The 15,997-nt window shown below is 34.4% G+C and overlaps 2 protein-coding genes and 2 pseudogenes across 2 annotated transcripts; 2 read left to right on the top strand and 2 right to left on the bottom strand.

The window, feature by feature from the left end:
* The first annotated feature begins 162 nt into the window (after window positions 1-162).
* LOC123228458 lies at window positions 163-3,136 on the top strand (annotated as a pseudogene).
* Window positions 3,052-5,559, bottom strand: LOC123228455 (protein DETOXIFICATION 33-like). Its single transcript, XM_044653897.1, has 7 exons — window positions 5,095-5,559; window positions 4,403-4,944; window positions 4,226-4,312; window positions 4,088-4,144; window positions 3,765-4,003; window positions 3,492-3,697; window positions 3,052-3,352 (listed from the first exon to the last, which is right to left on the bottom strand). The coding sequence occupies exons 1-7, from the start codon at window positions 5,365-5,367 to the stop codon at window positions 3,299-3,301; spliced, it is 1,458 nt and encodes a 485-aa protein (XP_044509832.1). The 5' UTR covers window positions 5,368-5,559; the 3' UTR covers window positions 3,052-3,298.
* Window positions 5,560-6,536: 977 nt separating this feature from the next.
* Window positions 6,537-14,920, top strand: LOC123228456 (annotated as a pseudogene).
* LOC123228457 (UPF0496 protein At4g34320-like) lies at window positions 10,798-12,580 on the bottom strand. Its single transcript, XM_044653899.1, has one exon. The coding sequence runs from the start codon at window positions 12,213-12,215 to the stop codon at window positions 11,109-11,111; it is 1,107 nt and encodes a 368-aa protein (XP_044509834.1). The 5' UTR covers window positions 12,216-12,580; the 3' UTR covers window positions 10,798-11,108.
* Window positions 14,921-15,997: the final 1,077 nt, after the last annotated feature.

Genomic DNA, 15,997 nt, shown 5'->3' with positions numbered 1-15,997 from the left:
AATTTTTTAATTATTTTATAAAAAAATAATAAATTTTATTAATATTTTTAACATATATATATGAAAAAATAATTTTTTTTTTCAAATTAAAAAAGTGAGACAAAACGACAGCGCATCCTGAATTTACAAAAATTCTAAAAAAATGGAACACGACCTATGCAAGTATATAATGCGCGCCTTGGGTGCACACCTCAGATCCTCTGTTCACTCTTCGCTAACGTGCGCATTATCTCCCTCCGTTCCCTCGCTCTCTCATGACGACGACTCTCCAACTCTGCCGTTTCTGCGCGCGTACGGAAATAGCCTCCCGCGAACGTTGCGCCGGAGTCTTCTCTCTCATTAGCCGGAACCTGGTAACGGTTAAATGTCCAGCAATGAATCTCCAAGTAGTGCTTCGTTGGCCGTTGATTCTGAGTTCGACACCAAGAAGTTCCGGCATAACTTGACTAGAAGTAAGAATTATAATCGTACAGGATTTGGCCGCAAAGAAGAGACTCTTGAGCTCATGAATCAGGAGTACTCCACAAGTAAGCTTCTTCTTTCTTTTTTCTTTTTTCTAAATTTTGTGTTTCATCTTAATTTAGTTGTTCACTTACTGACAAAATATTCTTTTTTGGATTTTTATTAATATAGTTTGCTATTGTAATCTAGGATTGAAGTCTTGTTTATTTTTATTTTAAATTCTTCTATTTTTATATTAATTTTTATTTTGAGTATAGTTTGCTTTGATGAGCTTAAACTAGAGTTCACTGAAGCTCGTATGTGCATGAATGATGAAAATATACATGTTGAAGTTGATTTTTTTTTTTTTATTTGGAGTAGTTTTTAGTTGTTTTGAGTAGCGACGAGTTTGTTGTAAACGATTCGGTGATATTATAAAGACTTTGAGGGACTACGGACATAAGTACACATGGGGAAATGTTACTGTGAAGCTAGCCGAAGCTTATGGCTTTTGCTGAGGTGTTGAGCGCGCTCTACAGATTGCTTATTAAGCGAGAAAACAGTTTCCAAATGAGAAGATCTGGCTTACCAATGAAATTATTCACAATCCAACTGTTCATCAGGTCTTATAATTTTTCTTTTTTATATAATTTGGTGATCATCTGGATTTTGAGATTCTGATGCCTGTTTCTTGTTATGGATTTTGATGAAAGTTTCATTAAAGTTTATTAAGTTTTTTTACTACATCTTTCTGGAGATTGTCTTTCTCATGGGTTATTCTTAGAATATAATGGACTGATTGTTGAAGCTCTTATATTTTTCATGGCAGCGTTTAGAGGAGATGGAAGTTGAAAATATTCCTATTGACGAAGGGAAGAAGCAATTTGATGTGGTGAATAAGGGTGATGTTGTGATTTTGCCTGCATTTGGTGCTGCAGTGGAAGAAATGTTGGTCTTGAATGACAAAAACGTGCAAATTGTTGATACAACTTGCCCTTGGGTATCCAAGGTACCTTTAGCTTAGAAAGATCTTCTGTCATTGTGATATTCTTTTTCTTTTGCTCTTCAACTATGCATCTTTTGCTTAAATTTATTATTTTAAAATTTTTGTCAAGTTTTGGAATTCTGTTGAGAAGCACAAGAAGGAAGACTACACTTCAATCATTCACAGTAAATATGCTCATGAGGAAACTGTAGCAACCGCATCATTTGCTGGAAGATATATCATTGTGAAGGATATGAAAAGGTATGTTTAAAAGGTGGCTAATATCCTGTTGTCTAATATTTCAATATTTTTTCAAGAAACAATACAATAGATGTGGAAGATTTTCGGTATAATATTTTCTAATATGTTCTTACTACAGGCAAAATATGTTTGTGATTACATTCTTGGGTGGGGGGAGGGCAACTGAATGGATCTAGCTCTACAAAAGAGGAGTTTCTAGAGGTGAAAGTTTGCTGCTTGTTTGACTGTATTGTTGTTGCTTTGTGGAGTTGTGCAGACAATGAATGGTTGTTGGCTTGTCTGCAGAAATTTAAGTTTGCAGTTTCAGAAGGGTTTGATCCAGATCATGACCTGATAAAAGTTGGCATTGCAATCAAACTACAATGCTCAAGGCAGAAACAGAAGAGATTGGTCAGTTGCAATTATGCTAGTTCATTCCTTCTTTCTCCAAGAATTTTTTAACTTATGGTATTCACCTTCTCTTCCATATGTTTACAGGAAAATTAATAGAGAGAACCATGATGCAGAAATATGGTGTGGAATTCAACACAATTTGTGATGCTACTCAAGTAAGTTTCAGTTCTCTACTCATGGTTTTCCCTGTTTTGATTCCATCATATCATGGATTATAAAACATTATGTGGCTTAATATCTTTTCATTCCTTTCTTGATAAGAAACTAGTAAGTTGTTTATTAAGTACCAGAGAGAACTATATTTCTTTTTAACAACCAGGCAAGTTTCCCTAGCAATAAAATATGAAGCCAAACCAAAAGTTATTTGAAAGCAAAGTTGCTTTACAGCCATTACTGACCCATCTATTCAGTCAACTTATGCTTAATTCTTTTCTTCCAATTCAGGAGCAACAAGATGCAATGTATAAGCTTGTTGAACAAAAGCTGGATCTCATATTAGTGATTGGTGGGTGGAACTCAAGCAATACCTCACACCTTCAAGAAATTGCGGAAGACCGTGGGATTCCCTCATATTGGATTGACTGTGAGAAAAGAATTGGTCCAGGAAACAAAATAGCCTATAAATTGATGGTAGGTTTGAACACATTAAAGTTTAGCCTATAAAACAGTGTTTTTACTTTTAAAAAATTGACATCATCTGATTATGTGCCTTGATGTTTTTCACAGCATGGGGAGCTGGTTGAGAAAGAAAACTGGCTACCACAAGGTCCACTCACAATCGGGGTAACATCTGGTGCCTCAACCCCAGATAAGGTAAACTCTCTTGCATATGGAAAAATCAAGAGATTACGATGGGAGAATAGTTTGTCTCATGCATTTTTCTTTGGACTTTTTCCAGGCTGTTGAAGATGTCCTTGTTAAGGTGTTCGATTTGAAACGAGAGGAAGCCTTGTAATTAGCATAAATCAATGTAAAACTAAAAAGAAGAGGTCTATTTCATACTATGTAACCTTAACCTTATTGTGTAATATAAGGTCGTATGCTTTATGGGTTGCATTTCTTCTAGCTTATTTCATTCCTAAGCCAATTTGTAAAGCCAAATCAAATTTGCTAGTTTCTGTCCACAGGTTATACATTTTTCTAAATGTCTCTGAGGTAAAAAGAATTCTTCATTGAAAAATAAAAAAAGGCTTTTCCTATATTTCAATCAAATCGCCTTCATTCACTAGGTGTACTGCCCCATTTTTTCATGCGGTCTTCAGCTTGCAAAGCCTGCAACATTCAGGTAAATTCCATCACTGGATTTTAAACCTACAGAGTCTTGCTAAATTAATGTATTAATTATGTGCTCTAAAGTGTATACACATCATTTTTATTGATTAACGACTATGTGTTTGTGTTCGTGTATTACCTCTTTTTGCCAATTGGTACGAACAATAAGGCAGGACAGAAACAGTGTCTGCATAAAGCAGCCGAGCAACAGCCCCGACCATATGCCATAAACGCCATAGTTATACTTGTAACCCAGCAAGGCACTAACAGGAAGTCCGAAGATATAATAACATGAAACATTTATCAGCGCAACCAAAACCTGCCACCCTGCACCAACAGCCACCCCTGCACAGAACAATTTCTGTGTCAATTTACCCAACACTTTTCATAGAATTCAAAGGCAATTCATTACCATAGAGAACAGGCTGAATGCTGTTGAGGAAGATGGTCGCTGCTAGAAAATATGCCAACCCTGAAGTCTCACTAATCACTGCTACTTTATCTGTGAACATTTTCGGAAATTGGTTCTTGGTAGCCACAATTGCCACTGTGAATAAACTACCTATTGTCGTGGATTTTATTATCGCCACAACTATGGCGAATTTTGTTGCTTTTGGATGCCCGGCACCAAGTTCATTCGACACTCGCACGCTTCATCAAAATTAGAATCTACTTCAATTTTTCGAATGAATGATAAATCTATGTATTCTATGATCACAAACATAAGGGACAGACCTTATGGCTGCATTGAAACCCAGAGCAATCATCACAAACCACAGCTGCAAGTTCATGCTGTCATATTGGATTACACTTGAGAATTTGGATATGATATAAGTTAAATCTTAGATACATGAATAGAAGCAGAAATTTTACCAGATTGACATGGCGTCTACGGCAATTTCTGGATTGTCTAACGATCCTACCATCAGAATAACTGCGGTATAATACCATAGCTCCAAGCTGTAACCATAACAGGTTGATATATTGTATCAATAAGACGGAAAGTTTTCGTCACTCATTTCCTGAAAAATTTTGAATCATTGTGATTACCAGAACATTACAGCTGATGCAAGTGAGAGCTTCACAAAGCTGCACAAAGACCTGAAAGCCATCAAGGAAAAGCCTTTCCAAGCTGCAGGGAAACGCCCGGATACAACATAATAGCTCATGCCAGAAACCATTAGCCACCATGAGATGTTTCCAGCCATGGCAGCACCAATGATTCCATGATTGAGCTTTGTCACAAAGATCCAAGTTAACAGCACATGAAGAAGCAAGGTGGCCATTGAAATCAAAGTCATCACCCAAACCCTGCTCTGAGATTGCAGAAACTTCTGTATGGGAAAGTTGATTGCATAAGCAAACAACTGCGGAATTACCCACAAGGAATACTGCCCTGCAAGCTCTGAAATTCGCTTATCTTGACGAATGAGCTGCAACAATGGCGATGCATAAATGTAAACAGGAGTCAAACACAAAGCTGTAGTGCAGGTTATAACAAATGATCTCTGTAAATATATTCCAAGCATCTCAAAACGCCCAGCTCCAACAGCCTGCCCAGAAAGTGTCTCCAAAGCACTCCCCATTCCCAACTAATACAACAAGTTAAAGAAACAAAATCTCAGCTCGACTCAATTCAAATATACAAACCCTCAAACAAAACGCACAAACAGGCAAAATTAAAGAAAAAGCGTTTACAGATAAACCGAAACAATTAAAAATTTGCCCTTTTTTATACTTGCCATGATACCGTAGACAAACCCTTCAATGACATTCTGGGAAACAGAGACGGCAGCGAATTCAAGTTCTCCCAAGTGACCAACGAAGGCAGCTGTGACAAAGGAAATGGAGAACTCAGAGACTGACGCTAAAATAGCAGGCCCTGCAATTTCCCACAGTTTCTTTGATTCATTCATGCATCCTTGTTGCCCACCCACATCCTCCTCTTCTGTTTTCACAGTTTCCTCAATTTCCAATGGCCTCCTCTCCGATACCAATGGCATCTCTTCCCCCATTGTTGGATCTCTTGGCCCTCAAAATCCTAGAATTTATATGTGGCCAATGTGATTACTGATTTCGTCGAGGTACAAGCCACCAGAGTCCGATGTTCCCATGAGTCTCTTTTCGTTTCGCTATAAAGAATAGATTTTGAGATTATCCTGTGCAAGTTAGATAGAATGTAGGACAAGTTTTGGTTGGACTCTTTAATTGTGTATAACTCGTTACGGAAAACTTTATATGTCATGCCAGTTAAACTGACAGCCTTTATGAAAAGGAAAAAACAAAAATAAAATAATATATATTTATATAATAATATATTATATATATTTATCCATATATTTAAAAGTGTATATATAAAAATAAAATATTGCTCATTTTGTTTTTCAAAAATTATGATATACATATAATAATATGAAAATAAATATAATAATAGAATTTTACGATACAGATTTGTTCTAACCTAACCCAACCTATCGATTAGGTCAAGTTGTATTGTGTTAGGGTATGATTCATTGCAAAACTAAGGGTTCAGACATGAATCTCTAATATCTTAAATTATGTTTTTATGAGTTTTTTACGAGTCAGTCTAATGCTTTAATCTTCGATTCGTCCAATATTATATTTTTATTTTTATTTTAATGTTAATTTTATGAATATATTAAAATTAAATTGTATAAAGCCTCTAATATTTTACTAAAAAACCTTCATTTAGATAGAGAAAAATTATGTTCACGTAATGAAATAAATAAGCCACTAAAATATAAAAACTATATACAATAAAATAAACTTATATATATAATAATTTTTAATACAATTATCATATTTAAAATTTTCAAATCTTCAAATATAAGTTAAAAAATGATTTTATAATTTGAAATGTTTTTAATAATATTTGGATATAATCTTAATTTTTTATTATCCAAATTCATCAACCTTATTGAAAATTAATTCTGATGGTATATTAGACAGTAAAAACATTAGTAAAACAATTTAATCTCATAAGAATTTGCATTGTGTTAGAAATTATTAAATACTTTGGCAAAAAATATTAATAAAACAATTTATAAATTTTCCTCCTTGTAAAAATATAATAATTAAAACATTGTTTTCCTTCGTTAATTTCGTCAAGGTAAATAAATAAATTTAAAAAACAATTATTAAAAACAAGAAAGAGCAAATTTCCACGTTGTTAATGTCAAAATGCAATGGTATAAAGCGTATTTAATGGGCGTTAAACCACCTCCTTTGAGTCCTTCAGCACCAAAGCTTCCCCCACTACACTACTCAAATCTCAACAATGTCGAGTTCCAGAAAGCGCAACTTTGCCTTGCACACCAAACTAAAATGATAGAAGGTAAACTATTTTCTTTTCTGTTTCTTTTATGCCTGTTTGGTTCCCGAGAAAAAATCAACGATTGAGAAAGTAGAAATAGTCGAATCATTCGATCTTAGCTCGTTACTTTAAAGTCACATACAACAGTAGTCCTGATACCTACTGTATTTATTTTTTATTTTTCACCTTCGGAAATAGAAGTCAGCTTTTGCTTCTGTTTAGGATTTAGATTCATGCTACAGTCTGATTTAGAACGCTGGTTTTGTTCTCGATTTAACGTCACGAGACTCGTAATGCTTTCTTTTTATAAAGTTTATTATCACCTATCGTATTTTACTTTAGTCGGTTTTTTTGTAGTGAGATTGGAAGTGCTTTTGTTTTTTCAAACGTGAATTAGTTAAATGTTTGTGTGTTCTTTATATCTTTTAGCGTAAGTTTACATAAGCATTGTCCTTGATCAAAAAGCATGTACAGTATTTCTTAGAGACGCACTTGATTGATATATCCCTTTTTTCTAGACAACATTTAGTGGATAAGCATTTGATTTTTTGTTTTTGTTTTTAAAGTGATTCAAATGCTATTGTTTGTAATCGAAATAACTTTCCACGAAATCACTCCCAACACACTATAATTTGTTGTTGCAGCTGTTTCAAATGGAATTTTTGCAACTAGAATTACTACAAAAAACTGTAGTTTGTTTGCCTGTTATAAAATGTCATTAAAAGTTTTTGAAAATGTGAATTTTATGCTAAAGGAACCTGCATGGTACACTGTGTGTATATTAAGAACAGTTTCTTACTGCATAACCAAAGATATAGAATAGCAGAAGCAGGGCAAAAAGCAAACAATTTCTCATTGGTCTTCACTTATGTGATGGAATAATAAGGACTTCATTAGCATATTGGGATTATTCGGGTGGTTTGCATGAAGAAAGATTATGCTACTTCTCCAGGAGTGATATGCCTTGTAATCTATCACTGAATCAATGCCCAGAATGTATGCCAATCAAGTTATTGATTTAATTGTTGATCTTGCAACACTTGTTTCTCTTCTGAAATTAAAAGAAAAGCTGCTGATAGAAGAAATTTAATAATGAAATGAGAATACCTTTGGACTTTATAATCATTCTACACAGCTGACCATCTTTTCATTCTGTATGTTCCATGAAACATGATGATACTGATACCATTGGGAGTTTGATTGTCTATTTAATCTATTTCATACATAAAGACCCGGTGACACCTAAAAATTCTGTTACTATATATTTATGCGAGGCAGTTTATCTATATCTGACAGGTTTTTAATCAGGTTTTGGGGCATATGGAACCGAGAAGCTCCAACGATGGAATAAAGCATCTCAAATGACCCCACTAAGGGTGTTTGGGGGTCTGATATGTTTACCGGTTCTGCTTGCAACAGCTTTTATTACTATATATTTAATCGTTGGAGTTTGATTGTCTATTTAATCTATTTCATACATAAAGACCCGGTGACACCTAAAAATTCTGTTACTATATATTTATGCGAGGCAGTTTATCTATCTCTGACAGGTTTTTAATCAGGTTTTGGGGCATATGGAACTGAGAAGCTCCAACGATGGAATAAAGCATCTCAAATGACCCCACTAAGGGTGTTTGGGGGTCTGATATGTTTACCGGTTCTGCTTGCAACAGCTTTTATGATGTTAGTCTATTGTGCTTTACTGAGTGCTGTCATGTTGCTACTTTTTAGCATACATTACATCTAGAAAGCGACATCTTTTTCTTCAGTGCGTGGCTAGCTTTGTGCCTTTTCTCTTTGAAAAGATAAATAAAACTAAAGTTATTTTTTTCTGGTGAGTCTGCATCAGCAAGGGAACTTGCATTACTTATTGCCAATCACAGAACTGAGGTTGACCGGATGTACTTGTGGGACCTTGCATTGAGGAAAGGATGCCATATTCAGTAGATCCTTAATGAAATTACCTGTTTTTGGCTGGGGATTTCACATTTCAGAGTTCATTGCAGTGGAGAGAATGAGGGAGGTTGATGAATCAGATATGCACAAAATGCTTTCAACTTTGAAAGATCCTGGGTACTCCCTCTGACTTGCTTTGTTCCCAGATGGCACAGATTTTACGTAATTTCTTCTACCATTTTTTAGTATTTTCGATTTTTTGTATTCAGTGAATTAATATTGTATAGATATACATGAATTTTTTCTACCATTTTCTTCTGTAGCATCCTTATGCCCCAATAAATTTCTACTTCTGTGTCATTTTTTATTCATTTAAGCACCGAAGACATTTCTTTCTTTTTAACAAGTGAACAGAAGTGCATTAGAAGCCAAAGATATGCAGCTGAAAATGGTTTGCCTATCTTGAAAAATGTGCTGCTTCCAACACAAAAATTGTTTTGTGCCTTCTTGGAAGATTTGGGGGGGTCACTGGATGCAGGTTTGCTTTTGTGTTCTGTTCTTTGCCGCTTAGTGATTTTTAACTGCTTATATTCTCTAATTTTAATTGTAACTGCTGTGAATTGAACATTACCACTGTTCTACCAAGGAACAAATTAACACTAAATGAATCTATAATTCACAGAAGGGGACTATTCTACTCACTAGTGTGATTTGGGAAGTCTGTCCCTCTGTTACTGTGCAGTCGGCAGAAATGAATTAATTATTGCCTTTGGATTGTGTTTAATTTTTGCTTTTGGAAATCAAAATTATTAGAAATTTATTGGCTTTTATCACTCAGGGTATTTTAGTGTTGATACTTATGCAATATAAATAATTAGGGAAAATCAACAAAATTAGACTGAAGAGGAAATTTATCATTCATAGGACTTGTCTCTCGTGACTACAGTTTTACTTTTAATCTACAATAGGTCACACATGTAAGGTTATTAACATGCTGATATGTTGGGCATAGGCACGAGACAAAACTGTTGACATGTAGGACACTCATAAAATCAGTACCCATAAGAGGCCTCAGTTTCTCTGTCAGCTCATATATGTCAAAATTTTTTATTTATTTGAGTTCACTTAATTACTTTTTCATTTCTTATGCTTCTATTTGGCCATTTGATGTGATGTGATACTGGACTAATCAGCTAACCTTGGTGCTCTAAAAATTAAGCATATCTTCAGTGTTATTCTCTATTTTATACTGTTGTCTTGTTCTCACAACTGTTTCCATTTACATTATACTGTTGATTACAAGATTAAATGTTATGTTCTTTACTTGGTTGATTAGCTTGGAAAATGATAAAACATCCTTGTGACACTTCAATTTGCTTGTTTCTTCTGTACTGATGCAGTTTATGACGTGACCAATGGATACAAGCATTGTTGCCCAACTTTCTTAGATAATTTATTTGGTGTGGATCCCTTTGAAGTTCACATTAATCTCCGTTGTATTCCAATCGTTGACATTCCAACATCTGAAGGGGGGGTTGGTGCTTGGTTGATGACTACATTTCAGTTCAAGGACATGCTGCTTTCTGATTTTTATTCTCGAGGCGTTCCCCTTGTGAAGGAACAGAAGCAGAGCTCTCCACAGTTAAGTGCCTTGTAAACGTTAGTGCAACTACATATTTCATGCTTTTGTCGTCCATTTGGTTTAAGATTTATGTTTCTTTAGTCTGTGCTGATTTGGCATCTACTATCTATTTTGATGTTCCCTCCATGCCAGTTCTCAATTTCGTTCAAGCTGTGTTTAATCACCAACTTCAAGTTTTAACAGCCATTTACCAGTGTGTTTTAGGTCATTTTACACGTTTTTCAGTATCTCTCAATTGCTTTTTTTATCTTTATTTCATAATTTAATGTTATTAGTCACTAGTTTACATGTTTACATCAAAGGCAGACTAGAATAGAAAAATTATTTAAGAATTCAGATCAAATCATTAATCTTGTACAATCAATGATTACAACAAACAATGTCAAGCTAGAGACAGGAAACATCTATTCCCTAGAAAAGAAAAAAATAATTTGAATAGTATTCTTACATTATGACTTTTTAGACCTAGATATGTGGATTTGACATAGAATCCAAGAATCAGTGAAATTCAGTATCTTGTTTTAATGGAGATTAGAATTTGTCCAGATAGAAGAACTGTTAGACTTGAAGAAATGAAACAAATTATTTTTCAGACTTAAAAATAATCTTTCAGTATTTGTTCATACAACACTAATGCTTATATGCTTGTCTTTATATAGACAAGTCAGTTACAAAGTAGTTTTTAGATAACTTACAAACCAGCAGGGAGTTTTTTAACTACATGTCTTAATCTAAACACATATAAACTACTAGCAGTTTTTCCCAACTGTTTTCAACGTAACTCCACTTTTAATTTATTTATATATATTTATTTTTGAACAAAAGGTTCAGATAATCTTCAACAAGAACAACACCTTTCAGCAGGGTGTAGGATCATCTTTGAATCAATGGTTAGGATGCTTTATTATCCTCTGCAGAACCACAGTCCTTGCCCTCCGAATATCACGGCTGCAAATATCGGCTTGCACTCCCAGACTTTCAACGTTGTTCATGAAGACACCCAGCTTCTTCTTGATCTCCTCAACTCCAATCTTCACAGCTTGTTCCTCAATCACAAAATCCACATTCTGCAGAAGAGCTTCGATCTCTATCTCTAGTCGATTGATTAGAACCCGAATGCCGTCCAAGTCCTTGATAGCTATAAATGTACCCACCTTCATTGAATTGATCACCTCCTTCTGTCCTTTTAATGCTTGTTCATAGTTTTTCCACAGAGAATCAATCCATTTCCCCATTGAACCCAGAGGGATAGAACTAGCAGCTGCAAGTGCTGCTGCCACAGGTGGGGCAGCCAAGGCGGCAGCCACCACCGAGCAAATCAATACGCTAGCAAAAGTAGCAGCAAATATTATGCTTGAAACCTTCCTCCAAGCATGGATGCTTTTCAGCTTCTTATCAAGCTTGTTCTTCCTCAGCTGCAGCTTCTCCAGCATCGAAATATGTTGCTTATAAACAGACTGAAATATCTGGAAGAAATCTTCAGTGAATGGATCCCCAGCCGTCTTGAAATTCTTCAATTCCTCAAGAGTCCTCTCGTACCTCCGCCCAGCACCCATATCATTATTCTCCTCCTCAAATTGTTGCAGCGCCACCAGAATCAGCAGCTGACTATCCCGAGCTCGCATCAAGCACTTCTCCAATGCAGTGCAGAAATCTTGAGTCTGCAAACTGCACTCGAAATACTCCTCGACAAGCTCAAACAACCCCTGGCTCTTCCATATATCTTTCTTGCATTCTAAGATAACCTTAACCACCTCCTGGTTCATCTCCAGGAGACACTCAGTAACTTCCTTCAGAGAATCAAACGAAAGCGCTCGAACTTCAACCCCAACGGCAAGAGTATTGATTACGTGACTGGTCCGAGCCCGCAGGTTGTTGTCGAACGTCCTTAGGTCGGCGTCGCGGCGGCAGGCAGCCTTGTAAGAGATGAGTTCAGGTGTGAATTGGGAAGAAGAAGTTTCAGTGGGCTTCTTGCTCATATTGCCTCCCATCGCTACAATCAAAACAAACCCAGATAGAGATAAGTGAGAAGAGAGAAAAGTTGGGAAAGATTAGAGAAGAAGAGTTTTGATAGAAAAAGAAAAGGCCGATAGAAACAAGAGGTGAATGAAGAAGGAAGAAGCTTAAAGAGAATTGAAATCGTTTAGGGCCAAGAATTAATCGTAGAAACCAGAGAGATTTGAGAATAGCCTGCACGCATGAGATAAATGGTGAAATGAGGAGAGATATTAATTTGTATATTTATCAGAATAATGTATCCGTAAATGGAAAACGACGCGGAACACGATATCTTTCTATCTCTAGAACCGCCTCTCTGCTCTTCTCTTTCCTACAAGTTTCAAAGGGCTAAGCAACTATTTTCAATACCGAACCGCAAGCTGCAACTAGCCCCGTGGAACGTAAGGAAGACAAAATCCACTTTTCCGCCAAGGGCTTTTGCATTGTAAAAAATAAATAAATAATTTTTATAACTTCTTTTTATATAATTTGATGTGATAATATTTGATTAAATGATTTTGAAATAAAAAAATAAACAATTATATTATTTAATTATAAATTATTATATCAGTTTGTACATAAAAAATATGTAATTTATTTATGTATATAATTTTATTCAAATATTAATTTTTTTTATCACCAATTGATATATGTAATTTAGAGTAACATTGAAGCTTTGATAATAAATCTTGATCACCAATAGAACATGAGAGTTGTGGTGAAAATAGAACAAAAAATGATCATTGATAAAATTTTTATCATCAATTGATATACGTAATTTAGAGTGATATTGAAACTTTGATAATGAATCTCGATATCCACTTCAATGTAAGATGAATAAAGTATAGAGAAAATAAAAAACACAAAGTTTTGTAACGTGTTTTGGTATGATATTATGAAAATCTGTGTCATGGTGTGTTATTTGTTAGTATTATAATATATAATGTCTATAGTAAAATGCTTATGTATTTGTTTGTTTTTTATGCTCGCCTATCTTTTCTTTTGTATTGGTTTATAAGTAATTCTCTATCAATGAGATATTTGATTGCAATTTAGAGGTTTTGCTTAATAATGTTAAATGGTTAAGCCAACCCCTAAAAAAAAACAAGATTCGCCTTGACACAACTTGTAATTTTGTTAGTCATGCTAGAGGCTTGTAGGTAAGATGCACGAGTTGGCCTGACATAGTTCACAAAAAAAATATAAAAATATGAAATTATTAAAATAATTAAAAAAAAAATAAATAAATGTTATGACAAATTAACCTACAAAGCACACAATTCGCCTTGCTATAGGTCCATGAAGACACTTTGGAGAGTTAGTGCTCATACTAGCATTAGTATGAGTTTACATGTTGATATAACATGAGTTATTTTACACTTTGGACTTAATATAAGTTATTTATACATCGTATTTGATATGTCTTCTCTACACGTTAAGTAAAAATTGAGACTCCTATGATAATTGTTAGAATAGTGGGTAGATGTTGGATCAATGTCTTTATAATATTGGTCAAGTTTCTAATTGTTTCATCTAATCGAGCCTCAACTTGAGGAGTGATCAGTTGATCTTGTACTATAGTTACATGGCCGCAACATCTAGCTCAACCTAGGTAGTTGTAGCATGTTTGGAGGCATTCTTGGTAGTGCATAGTTATTTTTAATTTTGTTAGTTACGTGAGTCTAAAAGATATTTAGAAAAATTCGAGAGAGAACTCAAAAAATGTTTTCCTAAACTTGTAAAAGGATCAAAGAAACCACCCTTATTGTTGTTCACCCTTTGGTTTTTATGGCTAATTATATGATGAGGACATTGTCATCATCTAGAGGCACATGAGGTTGAATGGTTTTGTTAAGTCTATGTATCCTTCTAATTAATTAATATGACATATGTACAATCATAATCAAATACACAAGAGAGATGATCGGATATAACACCACCACTTTATACATAATATAATACATGTTATCTTAACAACCTAGCCATTTTACATTTAACATGTTAGAAAAATACAACTATTTTGATAATTATACTCAATTGCATATTTGAACACCTTAGCACCTTTTTTCCCGTTATGGGCGCGTGACCACGAAATTTGCGAATCATTTGATTAATTAAAATTATTGTTATGCTCGTAAAATTTGAACTTGATGGCAATAATGTAATTGATTCTATTATTCAGGGCATTTTACCTCGAGACTTATGATGGTGCCTTTTGACAGCCGAAACGAAAGCGAAGTCCATTTTATCCGCGTGCGTTTTGCTTAGTCACAGGTAGGATTGACAAGTGACAAAATTTTCAACACGTGGCGGATAGATTATGGAGGTGTTGAGGCCGCCATTTGTGAGAGCGCAAGATTTTGGTTCCACGCTATATTACGGAAGAATCTGCGTTTCGTCACGTGCTTGGTGACACCCCAGCTGTTCTCTGTTCTGTTGCTCATCTTGATACGTCACGTGATGATTTTCGTCTCCATGGATGATGGCTCCTGCTAAAATTCTTCCATATTTTCTAGGAATTTGTTTCTGATTGTGAATAGATTCCACCGCCCTCTGCCTACTTCATTTGTCGTTGAAGCCACGAAAACCACCTCTAAGATCGCGTGTTTGATGGGCTTCGAAGCTCCGTCCAATGGATCCGCTAAGCTTTTAAGTTTTAACCATATTTTAATGCTATAATAAAACGACAATTACGAGACGATCAAACATACAAATTTTTAATATTTCATTTTGTAATGCACATACTCTCCTTATCAAGAACCAAAATCTTTGCATGTAACTTGAATGATAAATGAGAGTAAATATTTTAATCTTCTTTAATAACATATCAACTCTGATGATGATGCACAATGAAAGTGTCAAGACATTCGAGGACATTTCTTATCATTCATAGTAAGAGATCAAGTGCCTAGAGGCGACTAAGGTCAAAAGCTCTAATTTCCATCAGAAATATGGGTCAAGGCATAAGAGAGCTAGAGATGCTTCAAGAAAGAGAGTTGGACGATTGTTTGTTCTAAAAAATGAATATCATTATGAAAAATAAATAATCATCTAGAAAATTAAGATTAATTGTCTCAATATAACATCTGTTTTAGTAAGAAGAACTCTCGATTCATTGAGAAAACTAATGGGAAAATATGATTTTGAAAAAGAGAGATGTACAATCTTAGTAGAAATGCCCATTATAACAGTTATTTTTTGAAAATCTATATTAATGAGCCCCATTTTTAAGAAAATGTTTACACATTTTATAAATTTCCAACAGAGGTCACGAGTTTTAAGTTCCCAAATGTTCCAAATCAAGAATTAGGAGATCAAGCTTCAAGATTTAACTATCTATTAAAGACAAATTATAGGATCTCAACATTTTATGTTAATTATGAAATTGTGATGAAATAAGCTTACAAATAGTTATGAGATTAGAATATATGATTCTAAATGACTAATTATGATATTAAATGCTTAAATTGTGATATCATAATTAATGAGTGTAAATGGTGGCAGAATTGGTGATGTTAAGCATGATAGTATATGAAGTTATGAGTATGAAACTTGTCATTATCTTTGTCAATTATGAAATAAATTTGGATATAATTGTATGCTAATTTATGAGATAGGATGATCGAATGATTGTTGTATCCGTTGAAACTTACATTTTTCATTTAAAACGTTGGATTTACGTTGATAAAAATGTAAATTGACAAAACAAACGCAACAAAATGTCTGTTCCAAATACCAGAATGATTATTCTATATGAATTCTACATATGAGAGTA

Source organism: Mangifera indica, chromosome 10 (assembly GCF_011075055.1).
Source record: "Mangifera indica cultivar Alphonso chromosome 10, CATAS_Mindica_2.1, whole genome shotgun sequence".
In the NCBI taxonomy this organism is placed as follows: Eukaryota; Viridiplantae; Streptophyta; class Magnoliopsida; order Sapindales; family Anacardiaceae; genus Mangifera; species Mangifera indica.
Note: the sequence above shows the minus strand (reverse complement) of the source record. Positions and strands in the feature narration are given on the sequence as shown.